General features: G+C 43.3%; 2 protein-coding genes across 5 annotated transcripts in view; both read right to left on the bottom strand.

The window, feature by feature from the left end:
• The window catches only part of ATP2C1 (ATPase secretory pathway Ca2+ transporting 1), a 291,818-nt gene that overhangs the window by 7,447 nt on the left and 267,973 nt on the right, over positions 1-16,398 (bottom strand). For all 4 annotated transcript variants that reach the window (XM_077269020.1, XM_077269019.1, XM_077269022.1 and 1 more), the window contains 4 exons: positions 14,366-14,482; positions 6,826-6,973; positions 5,810-5,905; positions 1,183-1,324 (listed from right to left, as the gene is read on the bottom strand). In XM_077269020.1, coding sequence (XP_077125135.1) covers positions 1,183-1,324; positions 5,810-5,905; positions 6,826-6,973; positions 14,366-14,482 — 503 coding nt within the window. The remainder of the gene's footprint in view (positions 1-1,182; positions 1,325-5,809; positions 5,906-6,825; positions 6,974-14,365; positions 14,483-16,398) is intronic.
• On the bottom strand, positions 10,364-12,057 carry LOC143781999 (uncharacterized). Its single transcript, XM_077269023.1, has 2 exons — positions 11,797-12,057; positions 10,364-11,711 (listed from the first exon to the last, which is right to left on the bottom strand). The coding sequence occupies exons 1-2, from the start codon at positions 11,974-11,976 to the stop codon at positions 10,482-10,484; spliced, it is 1,410 nt and encodes a 469-aa protein (XP_077125138.1). The 5' UTR covers positions 11,977-12,057; the 3' UTR covers positions 10,364-10,481.

Genomic DNA, 16,398 nt, shown 5'->3' with positions numbered 1-16,398 from the left:
TTAGGTGGATGATTAGTCCCCGTGGTCGCCTGACAGGGAGGGAGGGAGATCGGAACGCTAGGGAACCGTCGCCACACTGGAAAGTGAGCCAGGGCTGGCATCCATCGTCGCGGGAAAGGATACAGGAGGAACGCTCCATGTACTTGCCCGTTGTTGGTGCGGGAGAGATCAGAGCTGAAAATTTGCCTGTCGCTCCCTTCCGTTAAAAACAAAAATTGGTGGGGTCCTGAGGACCCAAGTGCCTCCTGAGACACTAAGTAAGAACTGGCTCTGGATTGTCCAGCCTGTGGGTGTATACTGCAGGGGAGGAGTTAATCTTTTGTGTGTGTTTAACTTAGTGTCCTCCTGGTGGCAGCAGCATAACACCCATTCGTCCTGTGTCCCCCAATGATACGTAGGAGAAAAAAAGAATTAAAATAAAAAATAGTCCTATACTCACCCTCGATGTCTTCCCGCCTCTCAGCTGCATGCTGTCGCTTCGGTTCCTGTAGCTGGTGTGCGGTGAAGGACCTGCCGATGACGTCGCCGTCTTGTGATTGGTCGAGACCGGTCATGTGACCGCTCACGTGACCACGACGTCATGGAAGGTCCTGCACGCACACACCAGCTATACGGAACGGACGCCAGTGAGGAGATCAGCTGTCTGCGGGTGAGTATAAGCATTTTTTTTATTTTTTTTTATTATTTTTAAACATTCTAACTTTTACTATAGATGCTGCAAAAGCTGCATCTATAGTAAAAAGTTGGTCACACTTGTCAAACGCTATGTTTGACAAGTGTGACCATCCTGTCAGTTTTCCAAGCGATGCTACAGATCGCTTGGAAAACTTTAGCATTCTGCAAGCTAATTACGCTTGCAGAATGCTAAAAAAAACGCAAAAAAAAAAAAATGCGGATTTCTTGCAGAAAATTTCCGGTTTTCTTCAGGAAAGTTCTGCAAGAAATCCGGACATGTGCACATACCCTTAGAGAGGAGTGGACTCAAGAACAATGGAGAGATGAACAATTTTGTTTTGGGAGATATTTCTCCTCTACCAGGATTGGATTCTCCATTTGAGCTACAAAAAGTGGGAAAATGGATCTTGGGAATGTGGTGTAAAGTTAACTACAGGTATTTTGAAGAACAACTTTCAAGATGGCCCTTGCAGTATTGTCCTTACAGCCATTTTCCAGTTTGCTTACCTTGAATGCTTAGACTTTCCGTCTGAAAAACTTTTTGGAGAGGGGGGAAATAAATGACGAGTAACTGCCCCATTATGGATCCGAGCACGGCATAGCAGAACATTTTGTTACTGCACAAACCAATCTCAAAGACAGACTTGGTCTGTAACAAAAAAATATAACAAAAATAAAACACAAACAGGTAAACACTATAAAGTCATTTTCGGTCCAACTACATTGTTGACGCCTGAAACGATCGTTGCAGTTACTAAACAACATCTTCCACAGTTTTTTTTTTAGATACAATCTGCCGATTACATTATGGCCACGAGAAAAAAACTCAATGAAATGCAGTTAGTGTTTTGTTTTTTTGTTAGTGTCCATGTAAGTTTTAGGGTAAATAATTCACACCATAAAACCCAGAAAAACCTCTAGCCCAAAAATGTACACTAAAAGATTCAGGTGTTGGGTTATGTGCACATGATCTCTTTATCCATCAGAATGCTCCTGAAAAAACACCGTAAAACACAAACATAACGCACAGCAATGTCAACACTGCGGTGCACATATTCAGGGTTTTGTTACCTTTAACTGCTGCGGGGTTTCCGAAACGGTAAAGCAAAAAAGTCACCATTAGCAGCATGTTCATTATTCCAGAAGATGTCTACCATTTATAGTTTGAACAATGGAAAAAAAAAGCTGCAAAACTAATGGCAAGATCACTTTAAGGCTATGTGCACACGTTCAGGTTTTTTCGCTATAAAAACGCTATAAAAACTAATTAAAAACGCATACATTATGCATCCTATCATTTAGAATGCATTCTGCATGTTTTGTGCACATGGTGCGTTTTTTTCCGCGAAAAAAACGCATCGCGGTAAAAAAAGCAGCATGTTCATTAATTTAGCGGATTTTCCCCGCAATTCTATGCATTTGGGAAAAACACACAAAAAACGCCTCAAAAACGCGGTAAAAACGCATGCGGATTTCTGGCAGAAATGTCCGGTTTTTGCCAGGAAAATTTCTGCCAGAAATCCTGACGTGTGCACATAGCCTAAGGGAGAAAAAAAAAAAAGACGTCTGGCTTTTTCCTGAGCAAGGTCATCTAGGAAAACCTCATTGGGTGCTCCAGCATCTTAAAGACTTGTGCACAATAATTAAGCATCTATCAGCCTTTAATGCAATTGATGAAACCTACAGAAAACGGCTCAAACAGATCGGAATGCCACAGTTTAAAAAAACTGACAAAAGTGAAAAACCAAAATTTCCAGGTCAAAAGTTTTATTATGTATTCTGTTGAACCCTTTCTTATAGCAGCCAATTTATTTATTTTTTCCCTTTTTGCTCTTGTTTTTCACCCCTCCCATCTTTTAAGTTTTTATTTCTTCAACACAGCTTGATTTTTGCAGGAGTTTTGTAGTTTTGAATACCGCCAATTAATTTACCATGAGAGAGTCTAAAAGTCCATTTAGAGGAAACGCAAATTAGTACGATTAAAGAAAGTAAGCAATTGCTAGTCTAAATTGATGAAAAAATTAAGAAAATTATGGCTCTCGGAATAAAGTTAGAAATATTAGGCAAAATTTCAGGAGGATCCTCTAACTTTTTCAGGTGAACTTAATGTGACTGTCTCTAAACTACACATCCAAATGTTCCATGCTTCTGTACTTTTTGCACAACTTGCTGTTCAACAAGGAGCTTAATGTCAAAATTCTCAACAGGCGTTTGATCTATGAAATGACAATTTTCAGGGTTCAATTAGAATTGGTATTTAAACAGTCCTCCACATGACACTTTACATTTTGACATCAAGACAATTGGGTTCTGAGCACATGTAGGTATGTGGAGCCTCCAATATTACTGGATTTTACTTATTTTATCCACTGTGTTATGTTAATGTGTTAGCGGCTTATTAGTTACCGGCACTTTCTGCACTTTATTGTTTTATTCAGCACGTTTCTTATTACAGCATTCGTTGCAATATTATCTATTTGGGCCTAAGTGCCATTAAAATATTTATTTATATTGTGCAATATCGGCCTGGCATTGCAATTTTTTTTGCAATTTTTTGCACTTTTTATAGCACTATTGCACTTGGTTCTGTAGCGATTACAGGTATAAAATTTGATTTGCACATATTACTCAACATCTGTTATGCTATTTTTATGGTGCTTTGATTTTTTTGCTGCATTACTTATTGCACAGGTTTTTGCAATTTTTTGCACAGATTTTGCACAATTTTTGCACAATTTTTTGCACTATGCACTTTTGAGTGGTTTTTCTAACTTATTCATTTATTTTTGGAATAGTGCCGGTTTATACTATATTATTGTGGAGGTTTATATATTATCTTATATATTTTTTTGTAATATTTGTTGGTGTCTTTTCATACTATTATATTGTGCCCATGTTTATCAGATATATTTCGTGATTATATATATATATATTTTTTTTTCTATATATATACACTTTATATTATTTTCAATAAAAATTATTTTATACACTGTCTTTTTTTGCATCTTTTATTTGGGATGATTTATGTATTTATTGGTGCATGACACGATATTTTGCATACAAGTGGTTACCCATTTGATTAATTTTTTGCACAACTTGCTGTTCAACAAGGAGCTTAATGTCAAAATTCTCAACAGGCGTTCGATCTATGACATAACAATTTTCAGGGTTCAATTAGAATTGGTATTTAAACAGTCCTCCACATGACTGTTTACATTTTGACATCAAGAGACCAAGACGACCCCTAACAATTGATCACCAGGACCTCACAATTGTGAGGCTCCAAGCAGGATGTTCTCACACAGAAGTGGCCACTGAGCTTAGGTTTTAGAGTGTCATCAGCAAAGTGCAACAGATACTGGAAGAGTCACAGAAAGGCAGAGAAGTGTATGTCCTTTGGCCACATCCCACACTGATGACCACTTAATTGTGAACAATGCCCTTCGGAACAGGATGATGAATGTCACACAACTCCAAGAACATTTAAGGGAGGTGAGAGGCACCCAAGTGTCACGTCAGACCATTCAACACCGTTTACATCAGAGTGCCCTGCGTGCTAGACAACCTGACCACACCACCAGGCAAAGGCCTCAGTCTTGACCCTACTACTTGAATAATATCATTAATCAAGTCATTATGCCTCTGCACAAACAAAGGCCTAATTTCATCTTCATGGATGCCAATGCTCCAACTCATCAAGGCAACATCATTAGGGAAAGGCAGCTGGAGACTGGGATGCCTGAAATAGAGTGGCTCGCATGTTATCCAGACCTGAATCCCATAGAAAACTTTAGGATCAGCTGAGTCACCTTATAGAGGCTCGTAACTCTGTACCCCAGAACCTCAATGACCTGAGGGCCGCCCTTCAAGAAGAGTGGGATGCCATGCCTCAGCAGACAATAACTCCACTTGTGAACAGCAGACTCGCTGGCGCCTGCACAGAAGGATGAAGACACTGTGTACGGATAAAAGTGTGAGTGGAGGCGCAGGATTAACGCGCCACAGCTGCACCTCACAGGGCAGAGTGACGTGCATGGGAGGAGGGTGGTATGATGATGAAGACAGGAGGCAGAGATTTCTTACTGGCACTGCATGCCCCAGGAGCCTTTGAAGAAATCATTAACTCAAAAGATTAAAACTCAATTTCTCAAAATCTAGCCCTCAGTTATGAGACATACAGGTAAGACTAGTTTCACCATTCTATTACCTGTATGCCCATAGTTATAGCTTAAAAGTGTCCCAGGGGATGACAGATTGCCTTTTATGCGTATTATTTATGTGCATGTCATTAGTATTGTGCCAGCAGTATATATTATTTGTATATCTGGTGTGTATATGATATGTCTGAACAGGATCTAAAGGATACTATAGCTGCACTAATAGTGCTCACTGTGTGTGACACATTTATTATGCATGTCGAACTCGTATTGAATATTAGACTGTGTATTGTATAACATTGCATTCACTTTATATTTTGTGGCAGCATAACTCTGTAGCACATTTAATTGATCTTTTTAGGGTGCTCTTAATACAGACTACAGACTTTTATTGGCAGAATTTCACATTCATAATACCATGGCTTATTCTCTATTGGTTCCTTATGTACACACTTCAGATGGGTGGAGCAGACTTCAACACAATAGTGTTGTGGGCTATTATACTGCTATGGCCACTGTTAGGTGTTTTTAATAGGTCTTTGTTTGGGCTTGTGTATCATTTAATATATAAAACAAAAATATATTTTTTTAATTATATGCACGGTGTATGCAATATATTATATATATATATATATTTTTTTATTGTTTTTTGGTTTCTGTCACTATATTCCAAGAGCCATCATTTTACGAGGTAACCTGTAATTTTTAATGGTACATATAACTTTCACTGCATTTTATTTATGCAATTATTGCTGTATATTGTAATATTCAATACCAATTCCCTTGAGACCTTGCCTATGACAAACACAGTGGCCTTCGGAATGTCATAGATGTGTTAGAGAAATGATCGAAGACTCCAGAAATGGGGAGGCGCAGCACCTGCATTGGTCTTGCAGCTCAGTAACAATCCTTAGCCATATTATCTTGTTAAAGGAATACTAGTCAGTGTCCCGTACATCATAATTCAGTTGTCTAACCTGTGATCTGGAGCTTAAAGCATTGAACATGTCGAAAAACACAAAGCACGTGAAGGTCATTGTTGTGTCTCGTGGAGTAATGACATTATCCCGAAGCTGAAAAATAAAACCAGAGCAGACATTACACAACAACCACCTGCCTCTACACCCTGAGCTCCATGGTAATACTTGTGTGTACTTTGTCACACTGGCGATCTGCATTATGCCGATAAACAACACGCAGATTTAAAGCTTTAAAGGTAATTTGTAATCAGATAATGACCTATTGATTACATTTAGTTTGCGCTTTTTATGTTTTTTTTCCCTTTGGCAATGTTTTATTCATATCATGATTTGTATTAAAAAAAATAAATTGGGGCTATTTTAGACTCCACTTACTCTCCTTTCAAGGAAGACTTTTCAGCAGGCTCCTTATCAGCAGAGGCTGGATTTAAATTACAGATTAAAGGTTTTATCTGGATCCACCATTCACAGCTGACCCTAATCCCCCACCCCCTATTCACAATGACCTTTGCACATGCTCATTGGATGCTTCAATACAACAAGCCAGTCTGTTCATGGCTGCTAATGTGCATGTGACTTTCCAAAACGAACAGGAAATTAGACTCTTGTTAGTCCCAGTGGCCAGTGTCAACATTGAAAGGGTTTTAATTTTATTTTTAATACAAACTGATAATGGAGGGTGGGAAAACACTTCTTTAAAAGAAAAAGAGTTCTTAAAAAGGGCTAGTCCTGCCAAGCACAATTTCACATCAAGGTGGGAGGGCAGGGGACGCCTCATTAGCGAATATCTGCTGGAACGGGGGAAACCAGTGTTCAAATCGTGCATTCTAATGAATGAACCAAGAGCCACTACTTATAAGCTGTACTTTTTTTTTTTTTAACCATTGAATTAGCTGTACTCAAATGATTAAAAAACTATGAACATACATCTTTCTATCTCACACACTTTTTCGAATATCATAAATGATTAAGTAGGTGGATGCATACAATGCAACCTAAAACGCACTACATACCTCCCTCCAGAAAACAAACAGCGTGCCGCATACTATGATGATAGAGGAAATAAGAATTTTGATAATCAGGTTCTTGGTGAGAATGCTATCTTTCAGATTTCTTGGTGGTTTTCTTATAACATCTTTATCCACTGGCTCCACTCCAAGGCTGATGTACAGAAATAAAAAAAGAAAAGAACATACTGAGCCTTTAAATTGAAGGTTATACGTCTAGTACCTGATGAAGATCCTGGTACAGGATTGAAAAACGAGTCTGTTTAAATAGATCGATTATTTTATGCCAATGCTGTTACTTTCTGTATTAAGTACAAATACAATAGTGGTTTTAAGGTAATGGACAGAGGAAAAAGTCATAGTTACTCACCGATAACGGTGTTTCTCGGAGCCCATGACAGCACTACGGAGAGAGGGGATCCGCCCTTCGGGGACAGGAAACCTACAGATACATAAGGGCGGTACCTCTCCCTCGCATCAGTTGGTTTACAGAGCATCGGAGGACCTCCAGGTTAGTTTACAACAGAGAAAATACCATATTATAACATTTCTTAACAAAAAAAGGAACCCCGTGCCTAAATTGTAATATATACATTATATAAATCATATGTAATTAAAGGTGCTCACCGCACTCGTGATGGGAGGGAAATAAGCGAGTGCTGTCATGGGCTCCGAGAAACACCGTTATCGGTGAGTAACTATGACTTTCTCGGTCTCCCATGACAGCACTACGGAGAGAATTGCAGAGACTAAGCTTAGGGAGGGACCACCGCCTCAAGAACCCTTCGACCGAAGGTTAGGTCAGACGTAGAGGCTAGATTTAGTCTATAGTGTCTAAAAAAGGTTGACGGTGATGACCAGGTGGCCGCCTTACAGATCTGTTCTATTGAAACCTCTGACCTCTCAGCCCATGAGGTAGCAACTGCTCTTGTGAAGTGCGCTCTTATACCGTCCGGGATCGCATTTCCCGTAGATGAATATGCCAATGCTATTGCCTCTTTTATCCACCTTGCCAACATGCCTTTAGATGCCCGGAATCCTTTTCTGGGACCCTGGAAACAAACAAACAGAGAGCCTTCCTTCCTATACTCCCTGGTGGAATCTAGGTATTGGACTAGGCATCTTTTGACATCTAAATTATGGAACTTCTGTTCTTTCCTATTTCTAGGGTTCGGGCAGAAGGACGGAAGGGATATCTCCTGTGACCTATGGAATTTAGACGCCACTTTTGGCAGATAGGGTTACTCTTAGACCTGACCCGGCCTATCATCCAATATTTTTGTAAAAGGAGGGTTAGAGGATAGGGCTTGAATATCGCTTATTCTGCGCGCCGATGTTAAGGCTACTAGAAGAATGGTTTTTAGTGACAGTGTTTTTATGGAAATCGTGTCTATAGGTTCGAATGGTGGACCAGATAATGCAGAAAGGACTAAATTTAGGTCCCATGAGGGCATCTTTTGGGTAACTACAGGTTTTGATCTTGTTACCGCTTTAATGAATCTTATTATCCATGGGTTGGCTGCTATATTCTGGTTATAGAGAGCACCCAGGGCTGCTATCTGCACCTTAAGAGTACTAACCGCTAATCCTTGTTCCAGTCCTTTTTGTAGGAACTCAAGTATCTTATTAATTGAAGGACCGTCCTGGATTTTGACTTTGGATACAGACAAGAATTTTTTCCATGTTTTGCCATATATTTTGGTAGTAATAGGTTTTCTACATTTTAATAATGTTGCAACCAAGTTGTCTGAAAAGCCTCTTTTTATTAACAGTTCCCGTTCAAAAGCCAGGCTGTCAAATGCAAGTTCGTCTCCTGTGGGTGGAGGATCGGTCCTTGCTGTAATAGGTCTGGCAGATTCGGTAGAACCCATGGGTCTGAGACCGATAGCATCCTTAGCCAGGAAAACCATGTCCTTTTTGGCCAGAATGGGGCAATAAGGATCATCTTTGTTTTGTCCTCTCTGACCTTGCGGATGACCGCCGGAATTAGAATGGTTGGTGGAAAAGCGTAAGTTAGTTTGTGTGTCCATGGAATGAGAAAAGCATCCAGAGCCTGGGGATTCCCTTCTGGGCTTAGAGAACAAAATTTGTTTACTTTTTTGTTTTTGTGATTGGCGAACAGGTCTATTGTTGGGGTTCCCCACATTTTCGTGATCTGGTTGTAGACAGACTGATTCAGGGACCATTCGCCTTGTCTCAACTGAGTTCGACTCAGGTAATCCGCTTTCTCGTTTTTTGAACCTAGAATATGTAGTGCGGAAAGGGAAAGTAAATTTGTTTCTGCAAGGCGGAGAATTTTGGCGGAGGAATTCATCAGTGACCAAGACCTTGTTCCCCCCTGGTGATTTATGTAAGCTACTGTCACTATATTGTCCGAGAAAATTCGGACATGATGTCCTCGTATGTAGGGAAGAAACGACAGGAGAGCCTGATACACCGCCCAGAGTTCTTTTTGATTTGAGGATGCTGATAGTTCCTGAATTGACCAGTTGCCCTGAGTCACTCTGTTTCCCATGTGGGCCCCCCACCCCCTGGGACTCGCATCGGTTGTTATTACCCGAGATATTTTGGGTACCCAAGGAATCCCTTTTGAAATATTCTGGCTCTTTCCCCACCAGAGGAGGGAATGAATAACGGAGGAATTTAGAGTGACCCTGCTTTCCAAATTGTTTTTTAAAATTTCCTGCCATTCTAGTATGTGCCACTGAAGCTCCCTTGTGTGGAATTGTGCAAAGGGTATCGCCGGCAGGCATGAGGATAGAGACCCCAGTAGAGACATTGCCCTCCTTAGAGTCATGGAGGGGTTTTGCAGTGTTTGTGCTATCATGGCCAAAATTTTGTCTTTTTTGGGGCCCGGGAGCCGGCATTCTTGAACCCGGGAGTCTAACGTTAACCCTAGGAACTCCTGTACCTGAGAGGGTTCCAACTTTGATTTTTTTATATATATAAGCCAACCTAATTCCGTCAGAGTAGTCATTACCCGGTCTCTCTGATGTCTGCAATTTTGAGCCGAGTCGCTGGCAATAAGAAAGTCGTCCAAGTAAGGGACTATGATAATGTTCTGTTCCCTTATGTGGGCCATCATCTCCGCTACTATTTTTGTAAATATCCGCGGAGCTATAGAAATCCCGAACGGGAGGGCCCTGTACTGGAAGTTTCTTATTTTCCCTTTTATGGATACCGCCATCCTGAGAAACTTTTGAGAATTCTCGTGGATGGGCACATGGTAATATGCGTCGGTTAGATCTATCACAACCATGTAGCAATTTGGAAAGAGAATTTTTATTGTAGATTTTATTGTCTCCATTTTGAATTTGTGATTCCTTACATAATTGTTTAGGTTTCTTAAGTTTATAATTGTCCGAAAGGACCCGTCGGGTTTTGGTACTAGAAACAGAGGGGAGAAAAACCCCTCCCCCATTTCTTGAGGAGGAATCTCCTGAATTACAGCTTTCTTCAGTAGGGAGATAATCTCTTTCTCTAGTGCCGCTTGCTCTACCGACAAAGACCTAATTTTTGTTATTACATAATTTCGAGGGGGGAGGGAAAGGAAATCTATTTTTAGGCCAAATTGTATGAGTCTTAGAATCCAGGTGTTGTTGGATATTTTCTTCCAAGCAGGAAGAAATGCGGTGAGTCTTCCCCCCACCGCAGGGACAATGTCATTTGGTGGGTTTTTTGTCGCGGGAGGTGTTGCCAAAGAGGTAGCCTCTATCTCGCCTTCTACCTTCTTCCCATTTATTTTGGTCTCTAGGAGGTCTTCGACGAAAAAATTTTCTATTCCGAAAGGACTGTTTAAATGGGGCTGGTCCCAGATTTGGAAACCCCTTCTTTTTGTCTCCCGCTTTCTGGAGGATGTCATCCAAGGTTTCCCCGAATAAGAAGTTTCCCTCGCATGGAATAGAACACAGCTTTAATTTGGTTTGGAGATCCCCTGGCCAGCTTTTAAGCCATAGGGTCCTTCTGGCCGCATTGGAGAGAGCAGCGGCCTTGGATGTTAGACGTACTGAGTCCGCTGAGGAGTCTGCTAGAAAAGCTGCTGCTGCTCTAATTGCAGGAATTGAGTCTAACAATTTACTTCTGGGTGATCCGTCCTTGATCTGGCTTTCCAGCTGGTCAACCCACACCATCAAAGACCTGGAGGTGCAGGTCGCTGCGACTGCAGGTCTCAGGCTACCTCCAGCCGATTCCCAAGCCCCTTTGAGAAAGGTATCTGCTTTTTTGTCTAAGGGGTCTTTGAGGGTACCCATATCCTCAAATGGGAGCGCAAATTTTTTTGAAGCTTTAGCTACTGCTACGTCCAATTTGGGTGCCTTGTCCCAAGAAGTGGACGCCTCATCATCGAAGGGATACTTTCTTTTCAGCGAGGGTACTGAAGAATTTCTCCTGTCCGGTTTCTCCCATTCTTTTTTGATTAGTGTCTGGACATTGGAGTTTAATGGAAAAGCTCTCCGCTTTTTTTGTGTCAGACCTCCGAACATAATGTCTTGAGCCGTTTTATCGGGTCTGGGATCCTCGACCCCCATGGTGGCCCTGACGGCTTTAACCAAAGCGTCCACTTCCTCTAATGGGAAGCAGTGACGGCCCGAATCTTCGTCAGAGGAAGATAGGGAGGATTTGGAATCATCAGAGTCCGCATCCTCAGATGAGGATCGGACAGAGTGAGCATATACCGTCTCCTTCACCTTTTCCTTCCCTTTTTTGGAGGATAATAGGGCATTCTGAACTTCCGATCTAATTATGGTTTTAAGTTCGGAAGCGAAGTCAGGGGTTTCTTCACATAACAAACGCTGGATACAAGATTTACAAAGCTTTTTTCCCCAGGTTGCCGGCAAAGCTTTGTTACATGTGGGGCAAACTCTATTTTTCTTTTTCTCCAGGCTCTTCTTACCCTAGTAAGGGAGAAGAGGGAGCCCTATTATAGGAAATGTGTACTTTCACGGAGATCACTCACCATTCAGTTGTGGAGGCAGGTACCGGTTCTGGAGGAGGGCCGGGATCTGGAAGTGAAGCCTCTTGAGGAGGAGAGTTAGTCCTTGCAGCAGATCTGCTGCGCTGTGTGGATCGACTGCTTGATCCACTTCTGGAGCTCTTTGGGTCATTTTTCTTATGATGCTGCTGCCTTGGCTGCAGCTGCTGTGAATCGCTGTCCTCCATAGTGAAAGGGAGATGGTGCACACATGATTGTCGCACTATCTCCCTTTTTAAATCCGGCGCCAGCTCCGGCGTTTTCCGTCACTTCCGGTCCTGCACACATCCCTGGGAGAGGAGAACTTGCCGCGCATGCGCGCGGGGATGACCCGGAAGTTGATGCCGCATTTCCGGAGCGGCGGCCATCTTACTACACCCGGCCCGTGCAGCAGCCGGCACAGGAGCTCCGGGTGACCAGCGCCCCTTCGTCCGTCGGAGTCTGGCGGCGGCCTCTCCCCCGCTCACCCTGAAAACCCCATCGGTCTCAGCGGTGGCGGCTTCGGGTACCGGACCAGCCGTGGCAGGAGCCTCCTCGCTGCCAGAACTCGACTGTCCGGTCCCGGTCCGTGGATACGACGTCTTCCTTGCAGGTACCGCCGAAAGGAGGTTCCCCGTCAGGGACAGGAAACCAACTGATGCGAGGGAGAGGTACCGCCCTTATGTATCTGTAGGTTTCCTGTCCCCGAAGGGCGGATCCCCTCTCTCCGTAGTGCTGTCATGGGAGACCGAGAAATCTGTGTTACACGTGACTGCACCGAACAGCTCTCCATTTTCCCTGGATATTTCATTTCAAGTTGTTTATGGACTAATGCAAACACCAGTGCAAACTGGTTAGACCATGGACTGACCGCAGGTCTCCCCACCTGAATGTGACTGCCTCATAGAAATATACATTGGCATGTAAAGTTTGGGCACCCCTCGTCAAAATTACCGTTATTGTGAACAGTTAAGCAAGTTGATGATGAAATGATCTCTAAAAGGCCTAAAGTTAAAGATGACACATTTCCTGTGTATTTTAGGCACAAAAAAGTCAGCTTTTACATTTTAAAAATTACAAAAGAGAAAATGGGCAGATACAAGAGTTTGGGCACCCTGCATGGTTAGTACCTAGTAGCACCCCTTTTGCAAGTATCACAGCGTGTAAAGGTGAGGAAAGGGCAACTTGAAAACGCCTTGCCATCTCCTTGTAGCCTTCTCCTGCATTGTGGGCCTCCACCATTTTCAGAGTGCTAGGCAGCTGCTTAGAAGAACCCATGGCTGCTGGTTTTTGGCACAAGGTTAGAGGAGGCTGGGTTATTATAAAGCTGGGAAATTCACATCACCTGGCCTGTCCTAACGATGATAGTAATCAAGCCGTAACCCTGACAGCCTAATTAAAGGTCTGAAACCTTGGTTTAAGTTATCTGAGCACACAAATCTCCAAGGGTGCCCAAACTTTTGCTGCAGCCCATTTTCCTTTTTGTAAATTTTGAAATGTAAAAAATGACTGACATACATACATATATAATATATATTTTTTCCCTACCATACAAAGTAAATGTGTCATCTTTAACTTTAGAGATCATTTAACCTTCAATTTGCTTAATTGTTCACAATAGCAGTAATTTTGACCAGGGGTGCCCAAACTTTTACATGCAGCTGTATAAAAGCGGTCACTCTAGGGTCAGGAGAGCTCCGACCAGTCCGTGAGATCAGACTGAAATCCATGGATGTCTGCATGGGCCCCAGCAACAATATTCAGGCAAAACCACTAAGGATTTGGGCCCTTCGTTAAAATTAGTAAAATCTATGCGCCATATTTATCATACAGCATTAACCACTTTCCTGACAGGGCCACATCTTAAAGGGAACCTGTCACCCCAAAAATCGTATCTGAGCTAAGCCCACCAGCGTCAGGGGCTTATCTACAGCATTCTGTAATACTGTAGATAAGCCTCCGATGTATCCTGAAAGAGGAGAAATAAAGGTTAGATTATACTCACCCAGGGGCGGTCCGGTCCGATGGGAGTCGCGATCCGGGTCCAGCGCCTCCCATCTTCATGCGATGACGTCCTCTTCTTGTCTTCCTGCCGCGGCTCCGGCGCAGGTGTACTTTGCCTGCCCTGTTGAGGGAAGAGCAAAGTACTGCAGTGCGCAGGCGCCGGGCCTCTCTGACCTTTCGCCTGTGCACTGCAGTACTTTGCTCTGCCCTCAACAAGGCAGGCAAAGTACGCCTGCACCAGAGCTGCGGCAGGAAGACAAGAAGAGGACGTCTTCATATGAAGTTAGGAGGCACCGGACAACCATTTGACCGGGACCGCCCCTGGGTGAGTATAATCTAACCTTTTTTTTCTCACCTTTCAAGTTACATCGGGGCTTATCTACAGAATTACAGAATGCTGTAAATAATCCCCTGATGCCGGTGGCCTTAGCTCATATACGATTTTTGTGGTGACAGGTTCCCTTTAACATTGTCTAGCATTAGACAGCATTGCTAAAAGTGCCCTTGTGTGTTCTCCAACACTAGCAGCCTTGTGTCCGGCTCATTACTGTATCGTTCGCTGGCTTGTCTGTAGAGCCTTCCAGAGTTCTTTACCTTTGGGCAGGAGGGCCGTCCATAATTATGTTGATCCACAAAATCTGCATGGCATTTAAAGGATTTGGAAAGTTCATCAATGTAGCGAGGGATATTAAAGTCAATGCTGCAATGCTCCTAAAGATAGAAGCAAAAAAATAATGTAATGAAACACCATGGATTAATGTAGAGAACATCAAACAGAAGAGCATAAGATCTAAACATGTGCCGCTATATGTGCGCTTTCATTTACCCTGCACCTATAGAAAATCTCTCCCTCTCGGGCATCTGTACAGGTTTACTTAATGCAGTGCTGTCAGGAATGTACAGAATCTGCATGTTTGATTTTCCCTTCCAGCCCTCTGTAAATGTACAGGACGTTATCTTTCTCCATGGCTATCGAGTCTAGAGCGCATGATTTCCTGTCTGACAGGAGACGTCTAATCAGCTCTTGTCTCCTGGGTTCCTACCTACCAGGTGGCGGTGCGCTCCTTAAAGGGACTACCAGAACACAATGACTGTTCAAACTAAAGGTACCTTCACACGAAGAGATGCTGCAGCGATAGCGACAACGATGCCGATCGCTGCAGCGTCGCTGTTTGATCGCTGGAGAGCTGTCACACAGACCGCTCTCCAGCGACCAACGATGCCGAGGTCCCCGGGTAACCAGGGTAAACATCGGGTTGCTAAGCGCAGGGCCGCGCTTAGTAACCCGATGTTTACCCTGGTTACCAGCGTAAAAGTAAAAAAAACAAACAGTACATGCTCACCTGCGCGTCCCCCAGCGTCTGCTTCCTGACACTGACTGAGCTCCGGCCCTAACAGCAGAGCGGTGACTTCACCGCTGTGCTTTCACTTTCACTTTAGGGCCGGCGCTCAGTAAGTGTCAGGAAGCAGACGCTGGGGGACGCGCAGGTGAGCATGTACTGTTTGTTTTTTTTACTTTTACGCTGGTAACCAGGGTAAACATCGGGTTACTAAGCGCGGCCCTGCGCTTGGTAACCCGATGTTTACCCTGGTTACCAGTGTAAAACATCGCTGGTATCGTTGCTTTTGCTTTCAAACAACGATACACAGCGATCGGACGACCAAATAAAGTTCTGGACTTTATTCAGCGACCAGCGACATCACAGCAGGATCCTGATCGCTGCTGCGTGTCAAACGAAACGATATCGCTAGCCAGGACGCTGCAACGTCACGGATCGCTAGCGATGTCGTTTCGTGTGAAGGTACCTTAAGTCCCGCTGCTCAGTGATTCATGGCAGGAACATTCATTTATATATAACTTCACACCTGCTTGTTGTTCCTCCATCAACATCCTTTTCTTTGACTGAAAGCTCTGGCTTCACAAGGGCAGAGAAGGTTGGGGATAGATGGAAACCTAGCAGGTTGTAAGGCATATTTAACTGTTTGGCCCCGCCATGGAGTCCCGAGCGCCTGTACTTAGTTTCAACAGTCATTGTAAGCTTGACAGTTCAGCATTGTCACGCGCTGGTCTGAACGGCGCACTCTCCCACGCGGCAAGCAGAGGTAGCTCTTACTTCTGCAACATTGGAGGGGTGCAGGGCACTGAATCGAGCTGGATCTGGCCAGCTTCTGAGCAGCACTTACAAGCTCATTAGCAAAGAGCTTCTAAACTCTGCACTCCTTTATTACGAGATGGGCTACAAGATTGAAACTGTGTGTCCCTTGTAAAGAACCGCGAGAGTTTTGATAGTTACTTGTTTTTACAATCTCTTTGTAATTTTACTCATTTAAGAAGTTGGAGACCACTGTATTCATTTGACAATAGGTGGCATTTTTAGTGGGCGAGGTGGTTTTTGAACATCAGAGAGACCACGGGCACACAGGGAAGTTGCATTCTTGACTAATGTGGCCACACTTTTGCTTCACTCTTACATTAGCGTGTAGGCACGTGACATACGCATATAACGGCATCGCTTTTTGTGAATTGTTACTACAAGCGAGAATGAATTGTGTAACCCAAGTGTGGATTTATATTTACAGGATTCTACAAAGATGTTCTTAATCATCCTTAGAGCCTGCAGGGGCAC

Source organism: Ranitomeya variabilis, chromosome 6 (assembly GCF_051348905.1).
Source record: "Ranitomeya variabilis isolate aRanVar5 chromosome 6, aRanVar5.hap1, whole genome shotgun sequence".
In the NCBI taxonomy this organism is placed as follows: domain Eukaryota; kingdom Metazoa; phylum Chordata; class Amphibia; order Anura; family Dendrobatidae; genus Ranitomeya; species Ranitomeya variabilis.
Note: the sequence above shows the minus strand (reverse complement) of the source record. Positions and strands in the feature narration are given on the sequence as shown.

Coding starts and splice junctions, on each gene's coding strand:
- LOC143781999 (XM_077269023.1), bottom strand. CDS start 11,976: ATGGAGGACAGCGATTCACAGCAGCTGCAGCCAAGGCAGCAGCATCAT. Junction 11,712..11,796: donor CCGGCCCTCCTCCAGAACCG/GTACCTGCCTCC, acceptor CTCCCTTACTAG/GGTAAGAAGAGCCTGGAGAA.